Genomic DNA, 17,749 nt, shown 5'->3' with positions numbered 1-17,749 from the left:
GGCTTCTCTTCCACAAGACCCAAGTTCAATTCCCAGCACCCACATGGCAGCTCACACCTGTCTGTAACTCCAGTTCCAGGGCTTCTGACCCCCTCACTGAGACACATACGCAGGCAAAACACCAGTGAACACAAAAATAAATTATTTAAAAAAAAAAGAAAGAAAAAGAGTTAAAAAAAAAGAAATCAAAAGCTTAATAGAGCGCCAGACCCCGAGAATAGTATAGCTCAGTACCAGTCCATACACTCCTGCTGTCTAATGCGGCCACTGTGCGCTGAGGCCTTGAAGGTCCAATACTCAGTTCCTTCCAGACATTAAACATAAGCTGCTATTTCAGGAACTTGTTCCTCCTGTAGTCCTGAACGCCCCCTAGAAGAGCCCAGAGAGAAACAGTAGCAATCAGCTGACTGAGTTCTGCTTTCCTGCTCTTCCTTCATCTGACCAGCACGCCTGCCAAAGCCGCAGGGAAGCAGAGGCAAGATTCCCCAAGGGCCTCTGCGGATTATCCCAGGTTCGAGACTTAACAAGTGTAGCTGCTCTAGCAAGGACACACGTCCTTCCCGAAATGAAGGACAAACCAGACCTCTTGCTCTGAGACAAACACTCGGTGAGCCCAGCTGTAAAGCCAGGGAAGATCGTGCCCAGCTCAGAGGCTAAGCCAACAGTGAGGAGCAAAAGCTGGAACACGGGGCAGATCTGCTTCTCCTCCTCCAACCAAGCGTGCCTTCTTCTTCCCATCCCCCTGCCTCCTCCTAACCCTGGTCTGCCTAGGGAAAGTGAACTTGCCTCTTAATGGCAGCCTGAGATAACTTGTAACCCAGCCTCTTCTCTAACTCTCCTTTGATTGTAGTGTGCCTGAAATGTGACCTCCACGAGCGATTTCTCAGCCCATCCCTGCTTCCTGGGACAGCTGATGGCACGTTGAGGACAGATGATCCCAAAGGAGACATCAGCATAGTCTACCAGATGGCTTCCCTGTCTCCAGACTCTCCGTACAAGCTGCAAGTGATCAAGTATGCTTCGAAAAGGCCTCACCGCTCTACTCTATTCTTCTGAATTCCACGGTTTGGAAGTGCAGAGATTCGGGGTCTATCTTGGCAGTCAGGCAGCTACAAGCATGTCACAAAACAAAGCAAACCAAAACAAAAAACCAGTAAGGTTGGGCTCTCAGCAAGTGGAAGCCAGAGGGGCAGATGTAGAGCTGCTACCCCACAAGGCTTGGAGATATAGGCAGGACTTGGAAACATGGGCTCTGTGTGCAGAGAAAAGCAAGATTGATGCAAAGACGTTCAGCCACCCAGTGGACTTGCCAAAAGCCATGGGGTTAGTATGGGAATGAGCCTTTCAGGGACAAAGCATATCCAGGTCTATTTTAACCCTACCATTCCTGTAAGTGCTGCTTCAGGGGATCCAACTCTCAGGCAGACAATGGGAAAGCCCGACCCAGGCAAAGGCTGTTGAGCTCTGAGAACTTCCGGTGTGCCAGATTCCATGCTATTGACCGCACATTCTAAATTACACACCCTGATCCATCAGCTCCACCAAGACGGTCCTAGATCAGAGCTGGGTGTGGTTAGAGGTCCTGGCACCGCTAAGAAGGCTTTCTTTTCCAGGGCTCTAAAATCCAGTGGGATCTGTGAGTCCCTGACCTACGGACTCCCCTTCATCCTCAGACCCACGAGCTGCTGGAAGCTGGACTGGGATGAGCTGGAGACAAATCAGCAACATTTCCACGCTCTGTGTCACTGCTTGCTGGTGAGTGTCCTGTGCCCGGGCAAGAGTAACAACTAGAGAAAAACAGCCATTCACTGCTCCCTAACCCCAGACCTGCAGCAACCCTGGAAAGGATGGGGAAACTGGAAACACTTTGAATTTTACAGTAAATTTAACAATACTTTTGTTAGATGAACACAAAGGAAACATTAATACACTCTACCAGATGGCTTTTCAGGCATCAGCCTGTTACAGTCTGACCAACTAACTGATCAAGTGTGGTACCAAAGAACCTGCCCACTATTCTGTTTGTTGGTTTGTTTTTGAGACAGGATTTCTCTATGTAGTCTTGACTGTCTTAGAACTAGTTCTGTAGACCAGGCTGGCCTCGAACTCACAGAGATCCCCCTGCCTCTGGCTCCCGAGTGTGAGACAAATGCCTTTTTTTTTTTTTTTGCATAGCAGATCTTTTTATTTTGTGTGCATGTGGGGGGGTGCATGAATGCCACGGCACATGTGCAGAGCGGGGAGGACAACTTCTGGGGGTCGGTGCTACCCCTTAGCCCTGTGGGTCCTGGAGATCAGACTCGGGTTTCAGGTTTGGCAGCAAAACCATGCCATTTCACTGGGCCCAGGTGCTATTCTCATCGATAGCATGGCTAGAAACAGAAATTCAGATCATCTCTCTGTCAGGAAAGGTCAGTTTTGGGGTGGCAGTTACAAGCACTGCCCACAAACGTAAAGTTTGTAGCAGAACGCTTCCTGAAATCAGTCAGAACCCCTTAGTTTACAAACTTTAGACGTAAGTGATGTTGCTTTGAAACCTACTTCCTTTCTGGGCTCAAAAAAACAGGTCAGTGGGTAAAAGTGCTTGCCACATATGCCTTGTGAGTCTGAGTTCAATCCCCGCAATCCACAGTGGAGAATGAAAATGGACTCAGGAAATTGTCCTCTGGCCTCTACTCCGGCACTGTGGTACACCTGCACACACACACACACACACACACACACACTGTACATACACACACACGATAATAATGATAAATGTTTAAAGTCCCACGGCCTTTCTAACACTGTGCTCATCATCACAGGTCATTTGAAGAAGTCTCTAGTCCCGATCCATCTCAGACTTTGTATGAAGCCCTAGATGCGCATTCAGTGGTAGCATAATAGATACAGCTGTGTCCTCAAGAAACAGCCTGTAATGGAAGAGATAGAAACACATACATGGCTTGCATTAGAGCATCAGAAATCAAGGTTAACAAAACCCAACATAGAATCATTTGTGGGCATATATAACCAATTAGAACTCGGGGAAGGAAGGGGTGTGGGGAGAGGGGTAAATGCAATATCCAACAATTGCTTGGCATCTGCCTTGAACATCAAGATGCCAGCCGTGGAACAAAAGCAAATAGAAAGCACAGCACATGCATGGAAAACTAATGTGGCTGGCCAGATGACTCAGAAGGCTAAGGTAGGAGAGAACCAGCTCCACACAGTTGCCCTCTTACTCTGCACACACACACACACACACACACACACATACACACACACACACACATTATACACATACACAATAAATAATTTTTACACAATAAGCAATTTTTAAGAGAAAAAGAAAACTAGCAAGGCTCTAGTGAGATAATTTTGCAGCTAAGAGAGCTTACTGTTCCTGCAGAGGGCGCAGGTTCAGTTCTCAGTGCCCACATCAGAATGCTCGTAACTTCCTGTGATTCCAGTTTCAGGGGGTCTGATACCTTCTTCTGGTCTCCACTGACACACACCACGCACACACACACACACACACACACATACACAGGCCCATGTGCGTTCACATAAATTTAAAAAAAAAAAGGAAAGAAACCAGGTGTGGTGACGCTCACCTTTAATCCCAGTACTTGGGAAACAGAGGCAGGTGAATGTGTGCGAGTTCGAGACTAGCCTGGTCTACATTGCAAGTTCTGGGCCAGCCAGAACTACAGAGTGAGACCCTATCTCAAAAACCTAAAAAAGGAACAAAGAAAATTAATGCCACACTTAAATCAAAATAAACTAAGTGAGAAGAGAATCCAAGACGAGATACTGAATAAACAATCGACCTGGAGCGGGAGAGATGGCACAGAGTTTAAGGGGACATGCTGTTCTTCCAGGGGACCTGAGTTCGGTTCCCAGCACCCACCTTGGGCTGCTCACAACCCCCTGTAACCCGAGCTCTAGAGAGACCCAACACCGCTGTTCTGCACAGGTACCCACACTCACTTGCACAGACCCACACACATATAATTAAAACTAAAAAGCACAGGCTTGACCAGGTGGGCACTAGTGACAGATAGGCAGGATGGCTCCAGATGGAAGGGCAGCACAGCACTGTGTCTTCCACTATCAGAAGAGGACTTCTGTTTCAAAGCTCACACTCCCTTTGGGGGCCCACCCACCGAGTTCCTGTTTCTGGTCTGAAGAACGCCCACCTCCTGTGTTTGCAGAGCACAGAACAATCAGTTCAGTGAGTGCCCAGCAGCTCAGCTTACTAGGTGCTCCACCCACTTCCTCAAAATCTCTGAGCATCCATCGCTCAGCAGGTGCTTCTCCCAGGTGCTTTCAGTCCTTTCTCTTCTTGACATATTGGAGATTTAACCCAGGATCTCACACACGCTAGGCAAACACCCTATCCCTCTCTTGGGTCCCCAACCTTCCTTCTATCTATCTATTTACTTATTTTTGTTCTGAGACAAATCTCAGTTCTGTTACCCAGGGAATTGAACTTAATCTGCAGCCCAAGCAAGGAAGGTCTATCCCAGACCTTCCTGTCTCAGCCGCCCTGAAGTAGCTAGAATGACAGGCCAGGCCTGAGTCTGTAGGTCCTGTTTATAATACAATAAGATTTTTTTAAGGCAGGGTCTCATGTAGCCCAGGTCGACCTTTTTGCTGTGTGGCTGAGGATGGCCTCTATGCTTTCTGAGTATTAGTGTTGTGGGCAGGAACCATCAATGCCTTGTTCAGTGCTTAGAGTACAGGAATTTTGGTGTTGGTTTTTGTATTTTGAGACAAGTTCTCTCTATTATGTAGCCCTGGCTATTCTGGAGATTACCATGCAGACTAGGCTGGTCTCGAACTCACTGAGATGTCTCTGTCTGCTGCATACTGGGATTAATAAAAACAAAAATCTGGAAAACAAGTTTGGGCAACTTGTGAAAATAGGGTTAGGGAGGTGAATAAATGTAAAAGACAAACAAGGCACTGTTGTGAATGGCTGGATACACTGGAGACTAGCCCAGTGGCGTGCAGGAGCCTGCAGCATGAGTGGAGAGAGGAAGAAACATAGTCCAAAGGCGACTTAGAGAGGAAAGGCTTCCCTTATAACTGACAGTCTAGCGTCAGAGGAAGCCAAGTCAGGAACCTAAGACAGGAGCTTGGAGGCAGGAACGGAAGCAGAGAGCACGGAGGATGCTCTCTATGCTCTCTATGGCTTGCTCAGCCTACATTTTTATACAGCCCAGGACCACCTGCCCAGGGGAAGCATCACCCATAATGGACTGGGCCCTCCCACATCAACCATTAATCAAGAAAACACCCTACAGACTTGCCTGCCAATCAGTGTCATGGAAGCCGTTTCTCAGTTGCCTCTTCCCAGATAACTTTAGCTTGTGTCAAGTTGACAAGAAGCTAATGAGGGCCCCCATTTATTTTTATTAACATGTACGCATATATATCTATATATGCATGTATATCTATGTATGCACATATATCTATGTGTGCATTGTATATCTATATAATCATGTATATCATGTATGTATGTATGTATATCTATGTGAGGGCATCACCTTTGTCTGGCTGCCCACAGCGACCAGAGCTGGAGCTGCAGGAAGTTGAGACCTGTCTGACATGAGTACTGGAACCAAACTGGGTCATCTGGAAGGATACCAAGAGTTCTTAATTGCTGATCTATCTCCCCTGCCCCATATTTATAAAACTTTACCTCCATCTTTCGTTTTATATTTTCACGCTCGTTTGTTCTTTTCAAATCTGGTGACTGCTCAGTTCCCAGAGCCCTTGGTGCCCTCTCCTCGCACCGATGTTTCCACTGCAGCCAATTTCTGCCTCTGACTTCTGTCTTTCTGTTAATAGCACCCACCATTGTCTAAGTCACCCACGCTTGAAACCTCAGCCACTTTCAGCTGTGGTGTCCTTCACACTCGAGTCACCCCAGGCCACATCAGTTGTCCTCTGCTAACCTGGAGATGTCCTTGTTTCCTGTCTCCAATGCTTGTCTCACAACTTTTTTATAAACTCCTAACTTCCCTTACCTGACCTTCCAGCTCCATTTTACCTGCACATTGACACTAAATTACTTTTTCTTTTCTTTTTTTAAACTTATTTCCTTTTTTTTTTCCTTTTTAGACAGGGTCTTGCTGTATAATTCTGGCCAACTTGGAATTTACTATGTAGATCAAGCTGGCCTTGAACTCACAGAGATCCATCTGCCTCTGCCAGCAAAATGCTGGGATTAAAGGCGTGTACCGCCGTGCCCAGCCTCAAACTACCTTCTTTTTGTTTTATTTTTATTTTTATGTGCATTGGTGTTTTGCCTGCATGTATGTCTGTGTGAGGGTGTTGCATCCTGGAGCTATAGACAGTTGTGAGCTGCCAGGTGGGTGCTGGGAATTGAACTCAGACCGTCTGGAGGAGCAGTCAGTGCTCTTCACTGCTGAGCTATCTCTCCGGCCCTCATATTACCTTCTTGAAGCGGTCCTCTGACTATCACATTTTCTCATGTGCCTACACCCACTGGTTTAGTGAACCTTGCTTGTCCTAGTCTGCCAGCACGTTCTCTCCCTATAACCTCACTGTGCTACTCAAATCCTGCTTTGCTTGTGCTTTACTATTGCAGCTATTTCTTCACTGGTCCAGACGCGTTCCTTGTTTCCCCTTCTCGGTGTGGTTTATGGCAATGCCCATAAACTAACCTTGAAGAATGGCCTTGAGTCTGTCATCTTTAGCTTCAAAATGTTTTGTGTCTGCACCTGGTGTTGTGGCTCAGTGAGAGAGAACTTGCCTGGTGTGCGTGATGCCCTAGATCTGATCCCCAGCACCACAAGCACACACATGCATATATATGTGCGTGCACACACACTATCTTGCTGCTACTAATACCCCGTATTTCTTAGTCTAGTTAGTGTTCAAGGTCCAGCCTTATCACCCATTATCTCTTTACATAGTGTATATTACAACAAAATAAATGAGAAGCATTAGATTTCTCCTTTGGTCCTCTGTTCATCTGTCTCTTCTCTCATCTCCATGTGTTCAAATCCTGCCCTAACCTGAAAGACTCAGCTCAAATGGTGCTTCCTTGGTGAACCCTTCCCACTTGCCTTTTTAAAATAGATTTTATGTATTCTATTTCCTTTTAGAGAAAGCATATTTCAAGTCATTTTTTATGTCCTTGATTTGACTTAAAGGTTGAGGTGTAAATGTGACTTACCCTAAAATCCTGAACGGCACACTTGCGTTTTTCTTGTATTTCTGCCACTTCCCCAACCAAATCCTCAGCTTTAGTCAAATTTTGGCTCAGAGCAGAAATTCCCCTCTTTTGTTACCTCTATTTTTTAAAATAGTTGTTTATATGCGTGGGTATGGATGTATGGGATGATGGGGTGGAAAAGAGCTTCAGTGTCCTATGTCTCTCTGCCTTTTCATCTGAGGCAGTATTTCTTCTTGAAGTGGAGTTTGTGAATTCTAGACTAGGCAGGAAGCCAGCAAGCCCCAGTGATCTTCCTGCCTCCGCCCCCTCAGAGCTTGAATACAGATCCTCGCAAGCACACCCGGCTTGCTCCATGGGTGCTGGGATCCAGACTCCAGTCCTCTGTTAAATAGCAGACACTTTAGAATTGCAGAGCCATCTCTCCTGCCCCAGTACCTCCACTTTTGAGTGGTTCGGGGCAGTTTTCTAAGATATTCTGGTGAAAATATCCCTATTGCTCAAGGAAAGCCTGTGCTTTGCATCTGATGCCCTCCAGCCCTGCTCCTTGTTTCCTGACTGTGAACTTAAGCAACAGACACATCTCTAACGATGCTGTATTTATGTATTCATAACTCTGACAAGCACAGTGGCCCCATGTGGTTTAGTCTCTGCACAGATGACATGTTAAAAAAACGTTATCCACTGACCCAAAAGTAATTTTTTAATTAATTAATGTGTTTTCAAAGAAGAGCCATCTTATAAACACAGTGGCGTTTCTCAGTTCTTTCTCCTCCACTTAATTATCTGTAACCTGACGCTGACCCTGGGCCCTCTACACACAAGCGTGCACATGCTCAGGCTCTCACCACATCCTTGGGGCCCTGCTCCTCTTCTTCTTCCTCCCACTCAGCCACGTATTCTAAACTGGCTCTCTGACGTGAACTCCGCCTCGCTGCCAGCTCCTGTGTAAAATATTCAAGTCCAGCGCTAGCTTCTCCCGTGAGCAGTACAGCAGGGAGAGCGAAGGAAAGGGAGGTGCGTGTGAGACCCACTAGTAACTCTTGTCTCTGTCATGTCTAACAGAAGCTATAAGGTGGGCCTTGCGTGTCTGGGAGGGAGGATAACCAGATGTGTACAGCACCTGGCGCATATCGGCCTCGTGGCTTGCAGCATTATTGGTTAGTGCTTTTATAATTTCCACTTGTTTCTTCCTGTTCTCTTGGGGGTTTTTTGGTTTTTGGTTTGGTTTGGTTTTTTGAGCCAGTGTCTCTCTCTACATAGTGCTGACTTTCCTGAAACTCACTCTGTACACCAGGCTGGCCTCAAACTCCCAGAGCTCCACCTGCCTCTGCCTCCTGAGAGCTAGTATTAAAGGTGTGCACCACCGTGTCCAGCTCTTTCTGTTTTCTTCTACTATCATTACATTTATTTGTTTGCTTGCATATGTCTGTGTGTGTGAGAGAGAGAGTGACCACAAATGTGGAGATTACAGAACTTATACAAGTCAGGTCAAGCCTGATGACCTTTTGTTTGTCTTTTGGTTTTCAAACTTGTGGTCCTTTCTCTCTCTCTTATTTTTCTTTTTTTTTTTTCATGTCTAGCACTATTTAATGAAAGCCATCCCTGTGTATAAGTGTACTGTAGAGGCTGGAGTTGGTAGAGAGGGCTCACCCTTCTCTGGACCAGGCAGATAGAGTCCTCGGGTACTGTGCTGTGTCATGGCTGGGCAGCCATCCTGCTTCAGCTCAGTCTGTCCTCCAGAGCTCTCGACCACAAGCCCGGTGTACTGTGTGTGTCCCCTCACCCTAAAAGGTCTCAACTCTAACCACTGCCCCTCACGTCTGCTGAAACACTCTTAGCTTTTCTCAAGTATTTCTGCCTCCTGACCCATATAACTCCAGTACATCACAAATGTTCTAAGTGAAAACTGGCTGGAGCCACACCCTACCACACCCCCAGGTCTTTTTTTTTTTTTTTTTTTTTTTTTTTTTGAGACAGGGTTTCTTTTTTTTTTTTTTTTTTTTTTTTTCTTTTTGGTTTTTTGAGACAGGGTTTCTCTGTGGCTTTGGAGCCTGTCCTGGAACTAGCCTCGTAGACCAGGCTGGCCTCGAACTCACAGAGATCCGCCTGCCTCTGCCTCCCGAGTGCTGGGATTAAAGGCGTGCGCCACCACCGCCCAGCCTACCCCCAGGTCTTTACCAAAAGATCTGCTAGTCGCTCTGTTTCCTCCAAAAGTCTCTTAGCAGGTGGGAATCTAGATTCTGAGCTTCACCACCACTACCGCCATTCCCTTCAACTCGAATTCACATATGCCCTCAGGGTAAATGAAGCTGTGTAATTCCCTCCTCTGTCTAGATCCCCCACACAGACACTCTAGAAACTGTTATCTATATTTCTTAATCCTCTTAGTCCAGTATTCAAGGTCCAGCTTTATCTCCCATTATTTCCTTCACGTAGCATATTTTCCAATCAAATGAATGAAGAGCATTACATTTCCCCGCCTTTAATCCTTCTCTGTTCATGCTGCCCCTTTCTCATCGCTCTGTATTCAAACCCTCGACAATGCCTCACTCCAAACGGCCTCTAGACACGACCAAGCTTTTCTGACTGTCCTCAGAAGGAGAAGCAGCCGGCGCTGACCTCGGAATGCAGAAGTAACCTCGTCACATGCTCACTAGTCCCCTTTGCCTTCAGACTACCTGCACAGCACATTTTCTAACTTGTCCCCGGCCAGTTAGTTGACTCCAAGTTTTCACTTTCAGGTTCGTGAACTTCCCCACAGGTGAAGGCGCAGGGCAGTTGGTTCGCTGATCCCTCTCCTCCAGCCTTAACTCAGAGCAGCTCTTCTGGACAAAATACACACTGCGATAGTCAAACCCTCTCCATTAGTGCCACCCCGACAGACTCCACAGCTGCAAATGTGTAAGCCGGAGTCACCTGCCGTCAGATGTGTGCTTCCCAGTCCCTGATAGGTTTTTCTGGGAACCACTCCATTTCTGTCTTCCCCAAAGGTTACTTTCCTCTATTTGAGTGTTTGCTTTCGTCAGAAATGCTTTACCCAGTCTTTCTAGAATATAGGTATTCTCCAGTGTTGTGTGACATTTCTCAGGAGCCATGAACAAACATCTCCTTATCCTAGATAAGAAATTGATGACAGACCGAAGCACAGATGCCACCAACACTCAGTTTGGTGAACCAATGAGTTTTATTGGAATTACTTACAAGAGGATGGGTGAGGGGTTATTTACAGGAGCAGAAATCACCAAAAGTCCACCCCCGCATGGGTCACAGCTCACAAAATCTGCAAGCCTAGAGTGTTGACTCCAGGTAACTGAGTTGACTGTGCTTCTTCCAGGCAACTAGACTGCTCTCTGCTTCATCCAGGCGGCTTGCTTGTTCTGAGCCTCCTGTAAGCAGGGTGTCTCCAACAGTTCTTACACTGTGCGTGTGTGTATCTGTGTGTGTATCTGTGTATGTGCATGCATGTGTGTGTACATGCATGCGTGTGTGTGTGTGTGTGTGTGTGTGTGTGTGTGTGTGTGTGCTTGAGGGAAAGGGGCCTAGAGAGTCTGGTCAGTTTCAGGGACTTCCTGAAGGTGTTTACTTCCTGAACTTAATGACCATCCCTGAAGGATGGAGTGGAGTGTTCCACCTCCCTTAGATTATCCTGTTGTCTCACCTCCTTTCTGACTCCTGTATCTTATGGAGCATCCCTCTAGGATGGAGGGCTTTACTCCCAGAGAAAACTATACGACATCTACAGTCTCATCAATTTCACTCTTAGATTAATCCAGATCCTAAGTGTCTGCGTCCTTACAGCGTCCTTTGATGCTTTTATAGACCTATATCTAAAAATTACCCAATTATTTTACATTTAACAAAATAAGAAGCAACTAATAATTAAATTCATCTTAATTTTAGGGAGAAAAAAAAAGAAGTCTCACTACATAACCCTGGCTGGCCTGGGATTCACAGAGATCCACATGCCGTCTCCTCTTGATTCTGGGGTTGAACATATGCACTGTTATCGTAGCTAATTTTAGAAATGTAGTTCTTTATTATGCCGACTTTGTACCTAACACAGTTCCAAGTACTTCGCAAGTATTATCTTATTACCATAACCATCCTATAAAATAACTGAAAGGAAAAGTATTGGCTCAGGACCCCAAGGTCAAGTTCTCAACACAAAGGAGGTTTATTTGCCCCAGAGGATAGAGGACAGGTAATCAGAGACAGAGTCAGGTAGAGGAAGAAGGAGAAGGGGAAGGGAACAAGGGGGAGGGAGCTGGGATATCTGTCCCTGCAGGCACAGAGGACTGCCTCTGGACAGAGGGGAGACACACAGGCATATAAGAAAATGGCAGTTTATAAAGGTAAAATGGGCCACAGTTGTGGGACACGCCTTTAATCCCAGCACTCGGGAGGCAGAGGCAGGCGGATCTCTGTTAGTTCGAGACCAGCCTGGTCTACAGAGCTAGTTCCAGGACAGGCTCCAAAACCACAGAGAAACCCTGTCTCAAAAAAAAAAAAAGTGAAATGGGAAAGCCCACGTGAGGATGAAGTATTTAATTTTATTTGGGCATGTTAATAAGTCTGCCAAGGAGGCTTCTGATTACTGGACTTCCATACTTTGATAGCTGGACCTTGGCAGTCAGCTTCAGGAGGGGGAGTGGACAAACAGTGGAATGGACCTTGGTGGCCAGCTTGAGGAATGTAATCTACTAGTTTCAGCAAGGCAGAGGGAATGGGGGAGAAAGGCGAGGCTGCCAGAGCCACCTGCTCCAGTGGGCTGCTCTCCCTTCCGTAAAAGCCATCCCTGTCGGGCAGATGAGGAAACTAAGGTGCAGAGAAATGGTGGGGTCAGGGCTGAACCCAGAAAGCTTGTTCCAGGCCCCAAATCTTAAACCACTCTACAGCCTTGAGGAGTGCGTTGTCATGTTGACCGCAGGTGGTCTCCCTTATTGTTTGTCAAGGAGAACCATAGGGACCTCTAGCATTTCTGGCAGTGTCCCTGGTCCTGGCTTCGTTATTGCCCAGTTCTTAGCTTCTTCCTCCAGCCAATATCCCTCCTTAACTCATCGTGTGGTCTTTATGTGCTGGTGCATCTTTATCTAAGTTTGCACAACAATTTTATGAAATGTGGTAGGGCATAAATACATAAGTAAATAAAATTAATTTTTTCCAAGTCTTTATGAGATGAATCCATCCCTTGCCAGGAAAAAGCTGTTCCAATCACCGAAGACTGCTGTGTAGTCCCAGTTATGTAGCGAGTGACTCACTGTCCACATCCTCGTTCCCGACAAAGTCGGGTCTGTGTCAACTAGAAAAAGAAATGAAAACAGCCCCGAAGTCTTTCGGCTTCCTACTTCAAATGTCGGCGTCTCGAGAGACACATTCCTGAGTTTCCAGTCCATGTCTGCCCCAGTTGGCCACAGCAATGACAGCATTCCAGCCAGGACACGTCCAGCGGGAGTCTGAGCACACAGGCTACGGGCTGGTTGGGCTGTGAGCGGGTGTGGAGATGGAAAGCCTTGGCTGTAGAGGCCAAGAGTCAAGACCAAGATTCCAAGCAGAGAGTGGGGTGATGGCAGGTCAAGAACCTTAAGAAAAAAATAGAATGTGGGCAGAGCCTAGAATCTGGAGGTTGTGTGGGGAAAAACTCTGAAGGCAGCAGCCTAGCATAGAGTCCCAGGGCCTCCTGTGGGCCAGCCTGGTCTACTTTTCTTGCTTCATCTTTCACCCAGCCTCGTCTACTCTCCATTCCAGAGACATTAATAAATTGCTAAGTGTTCTCCAAATACGCTAACTGATTTCACTGTGCTCTTGCCTCTGTCCGCCTGACAAAGTTTTATTCATGTTGCCCGGGTTCTGCTTAAATGTCTTCACTGTGAAGCTTTTTCCACTCCGTCAGACCTTGTCCCCACTCATTGGTTTGTTTGTTTATGCTTTTCCATCCTTGTGGCTGTTGTCACATCTTTCTTGGCCCTCACGGCTCCCTGCTGTGATAATTGTCACCTTGCTGTTTTCTTAAATTCAGAAAATACAGGTTCCCATGCACCATGTTGTTAATATACTTGGTATCTGCATGGATGCCTCTCCCCTGCGGTCACACCCAGAATCCTAACCTCCTAAAAGACCTCTGGGCCTCAGCACATCCCCGGTACAGTAATGTAGACAAGGGATAAGACTTAGTCAGTGTTCTATTGCTGTGAAGAGACACCATGACCACAGCAACTCTTATAAAGGAAAACATTTAGTTGGGGCTGGCTTACAGTTTCAGAGGTTTAGTTTATTGTCATCTTAGCAGGAAGCATGGCGGCATGTAGGCATGCTGGTGCTAGCAAACCAGCTGAGAGTTCTGTATCTGTTTTCATAGACAGCAGGAAGAGAGAGCCACTGGGTCTGGCTTGAGTTTTTGAAACCTCGAAGCCCACCACCAATGGCATGCTTCCTCCAATAAGGCCACACTTATTCCAACAAGGCCATACCTCCTTGACTTTCTGAGGTAGTGCCCCTCCCTGGTGACTAAGCATTCAAACATGAGCCTGTGGGGCCATTCTTATTTAAGCCACCACAGTGTGCTACCCTTTACCACTGTGAGTTAGAATTTTGAAGTTTTGTAGGGATGGGGTGTTTGCTTGCCTCTTTGTTTTGAAACAGAGTCTTACACTGTAGTCTAGGTTGGACTGGAACTCACTATCCAGCCCAGGCTGGTTTTCAACTTGTGATCCCCCTACATCAGCTTCCCATGAGCAACTACAGAAGACAGCTATGAGGTTCCTTTTCATTTTTGTTGTTTTATTTTGGTTTTAGCACTTTGTCAAGATAAGGAAGTTCTATCCTGACTCTTAGTTTGTTGTTTGTTTTTATTTTGGAATGTTATTGAATTTTGTTATAAAAAAATAAATCTACTGGATGATTATATAGTTTTTTTCTTTATTAGTATAGTATAATCTATTGACTGATTTTTTTAAACATTAAGCCAAGGGATTGGAGAGATAACTCAGCAGTTAAGAGCACTTGTTGCTCTTACAGAAGACCCAAGTTCAGTTCCAGCACCCTCATAGTGGCTCACAACCCTCTATAACTACTGTTCCAGGATATCCGATGCCTTCTTACTTCACAGATACCAGGTGTGTGTGTGACACATAGATATACCTTCAGGCAAAACACCTATACACATTAAAACAAGTCTTGTCTTTGATTGCTATCTCAATTGCTATGGATTAGTATGTGCCACTCCCCTGGTACGTGCAGAAGGCAGTTTCCTTGTAGTCCCCTACCCCTGTGGCTTGCAGTCTTTCTGCCCCTCTCTTCCACTGCCAGCCCTGAGCTTTGGGTGGAGGAGTATGATATAAATGTCCACAGTCTCTTTTTCTCTACACCTTGACCAGTTGTGGGTCTCTGAGTCAATCACTACCTACTGCAAAAAAAGAAGCTTCTCTGGTGAGGGCAGAGATACACTCTAATCTATGGGTATAAGGACCACTCATCAGGAGTTGGTTTAATACTATGTCTGTAGTGGTCTGTCCTGTCTCTTTAAGAGATAAGCCCCGCCTACTCCATCTCCCCCCCAGTGCTGAGCCAAGCTGATCTTCCACTTCCAGCCTGAGTCCTTCCCTTTCAGTCTCCTGAAGAGGTAGATTCTACCCTCTCTACCTTCTCCCACTTCTCCCCTCCCCTTACCCTACCCCCACTCTTCTCCCTTCCCCTCTTCCCCCCTTTCCCCTCCATAACCCACTAAATAAATACCCACTTTCTCTTCATGGTGTGTCTCTGTCTCTCACCCACCATGACGCTCCCTGCCTGGGATCTGCTGCCCTGGGCCACTCCAGAACTGCAGCATTTTTACCACCACAGCTCCTCGTGGCCTGCTGCCCAATGCAGCCACTCGGGGAATGTCGCCTTTTTATTTTGACCATAACAATGTCCACTTAGCAGAGTAATAGAAGTAGGTTCTCCCCTAGGGCCTATGCTCTGTCAAGTCGTAGGTTCTTGGCCCCAGTAATGATGTCAGGTACGGGTTCAGCTCGTGAAGTGGGCCTTGTTATTTTGATGACATTTGTGCCACTATGACACCAGTGGGCATGACTTGCAGACCAGTTGCTGCTGCGGCCCACGGTGTTCACAGCTAGGAAAGTTGGTGGCTCCTTTTCTCCTGTCTCTCTGTAAACCCTGGCTTGCAGGTCATCGGCAACGTTGCTGTGTTAGGTTCTAATTTCCATTCACAGTTAATGATTTTCTAACGTCTCCTGTGAGTTCCTCAGTTAAATACAGATAGAAGCATATTGTCTGCACATATTCATAAATTCCCAAGATGCTTTCGGTACTGATTTCTAGTTTCATTCTACTGTGGTTGAAGAACACATTTTGGAACATTTAGTCTTTTTAAATGTATAGAAGTTTGCATTGTTGTCTGTCCTGAAGAATGTTCACCTGCGAGGACTGGGTAATCTGTTTTAGAGAGCTGGGGATCTTTTACCATGATTATGGGGGCCAGTGTGAGAGCAGAATGGTTTCATTAGTCAGATTTTTATCACTATGGCACAATGCCTGCTATAATCAAGAGAGGGGAACTTACTTGGGATCACAGTTTCAATGTTCAGAACATAATCCTGGGTTCAGCTGATTCTGGGCCCAGGGTGAGAAAGATCACGTGGCAGAGATCACTCAGTTTGTGATAGACAGGAAGCAGAGAGAGTTGCAGGAAGGGAGACCAAGGTAAGGTCTAACTTCCAAGGACACTCCCTGAGGTAACCTATTTCCTGCAGCTAAGCCCCACCTCCTAAAGTCTCTAGCTTCTGCTGCAGGGTCCCAGCGACTGAGGACCAAGATTTCTACAGACAGTCTATGGGAGTTATTTTAGATCCAAACCACGAAAAGAGTATTGGGTGCTGCAGCAGCAGCTTCTCTCTTCCCGGTTCCTTCCTTGCTGGGGTGAGAGAAAAAGCAAATGCTAAACAAACCCAATTTCTTTCTTGTTTCCCTTCCCATTTCCAAAGGCCCAGCATATGCTTAGCTTGGTGTTTCTTTTCCTGGGTGCATTATACCAAGGAGGTGAATCCCTTTCCACAAGCAAGGCTAAGTGGATGTTTGTTCCCCCTGCTCCCTGTGCCTGCCTCACTCCACACCCGGCCATGCTTCATTAACCGCAGACTAAGGTCCCTACTGGCTATAACAAATTCCCAGCTGACCTCCTTGCAGGGTTTGTATGGGTGCCACTTCTACTCCTGTCAGCCCAAGGTAGTAACCATCTCCCCTTCCTTCTCTCTGGTATCCATAATGGATCATTAAGCTGTACCCAGAAGAAAGTCGGTACAACTGTAAAGAAGTTGGGGGCGGATGACCTTACTGAGGCTGAACTTGGAGTAAGGCATGCCGTTTAACCCTGCCCCATCCACACCTGCTCTGGAGAGAAGGCACCCCCTTTGTGAAGTCTAAGCCACATTCTGTGGCATCTCCAATCCCAGGCTAAGCACAGGCATCTTTTCCCATACTGTATATTAGCTGCCTTTCTTCTGGATGTGAGCCAATACCTGACAAGGAACCGACTTGAAGGAAGAGAGATGTATTTTGTCTCATAGTGAGGCGATACATCATGGTGGGGGACGTGCTCTGTGAGGAAGGCTCACAGTGGCAGAAGCACAAGCTGTCTGATCACATCTTGGTGGACCAAACCAGGAATCCAGGCCAGACTATAACCCTCCACTGACTCACTTCCTTCGGCTAGGCCCCACCTCCTAAGGGTTCCCTCCCCCAAACAGCTCCACCAACGGGACCACAGCAAACACGAGCCCATAGGAGATATTTTATATCATATCATAGCATATTATATATATATCATATATATCATAGCATCATATCTTCCTTCTGGTAAGTTCAGCATCTAACTCGTGCTCTTTTCCTTAGAACCAGTCAAAGTATATTAGAAGGAACTCAGCAGTTATCTACCTACGGTCATTAGCACTGTTCCCCTCACGGACCCCAAAAGCTACTGGTTTTGAGACGTCCCCAGGTAGTGCTTTTTCTCAGCTTCAGATACCTGCTGTGGCAGTTAGCCATACTTGCTTGTCCTAACAGGTCAACCCATAACTTAGCTAACATCCTGGACCTCAAGTCTCTAGTGTCATAAACCACTACCCAGGGGAGAAGCTAGAAATTTACTGTCCTAAACAGGAGCCTTAAAGTTCAGCTTCCTCCCAGTCTCTCCAGGTGCTCCTGGGAATTCAAGACAAATTAACATTGCCATCTAATACAAACATATTCATTTCTCTTCCAGAGTTTTCTGAAAATCTCTTTCTGTCTCCAGCCCATAAATTTTAAAAACATTCTATAGCCGGACGGTGGTGGTGCACACCTTTAATCCCAGCACTTGGGAGGCAGAGGCAGGCGGATCTCTGTGAGTTCAAGGCCAGCCTGGTCTACAAGAGCTAGTTCCGGGCGGTGGTGGCGCACGCCTTTAATCCCAGCACTCGGGAGGCAGAGGCAGGCAGATTTCTGTGAGTTCGAGACCAGCCTGGTCTACAGAGCTAGTTCCAGGAAAGGCTCCAAAACCACAGAGAAACCCTGTCTCGAAAA

General features: G+C 46.6%; 1 protein-coding gene across 1 annotated transcript in view; it reads left to right on the top strand.

Annotated features, from left to right (window-relative positions):
• M1ap (meiosis 1 associated protein) overlaps positions 1-17,749 on the top strand; it is a 74,820-nt gene that overhangs the window by 46,613 nt on the left and 10,458 nt on the right. The window contains exons 5-6 of the mRNA XM_005364692.3: positions 851-1,013; positions 1,614-1,755. Coding sequence (XP_005364749.1) covers positions 851-1,013; positions 1,614-1,755 — 305 coding nt within the window. The remainder of the gene's footprint in view (positions 1-850; positions 1,014-1,613; positions 1,756-17,749) is intronic.

Source organism: Microtus ochrogaster, assembly GCF_000317375.1.
Source record: "Microtus ochrogaster isolate Prairie Vole_2 chromosome 14 unlocalized genomic scaffold, MicOch1.0 chr14_random_3, whole genome shotgun sequence".
NCBI classification, from domain to species: Eukaryota; Metazoa; Chordata; class Mammalia; order Rodentia; family Cricetidae; genus Microtus; species Microtus ochrogaster.
Note: the sequence above shows the minus strand (reverse complement) of the source record. Positions and strands in the feature narration are given on the sequence as shown.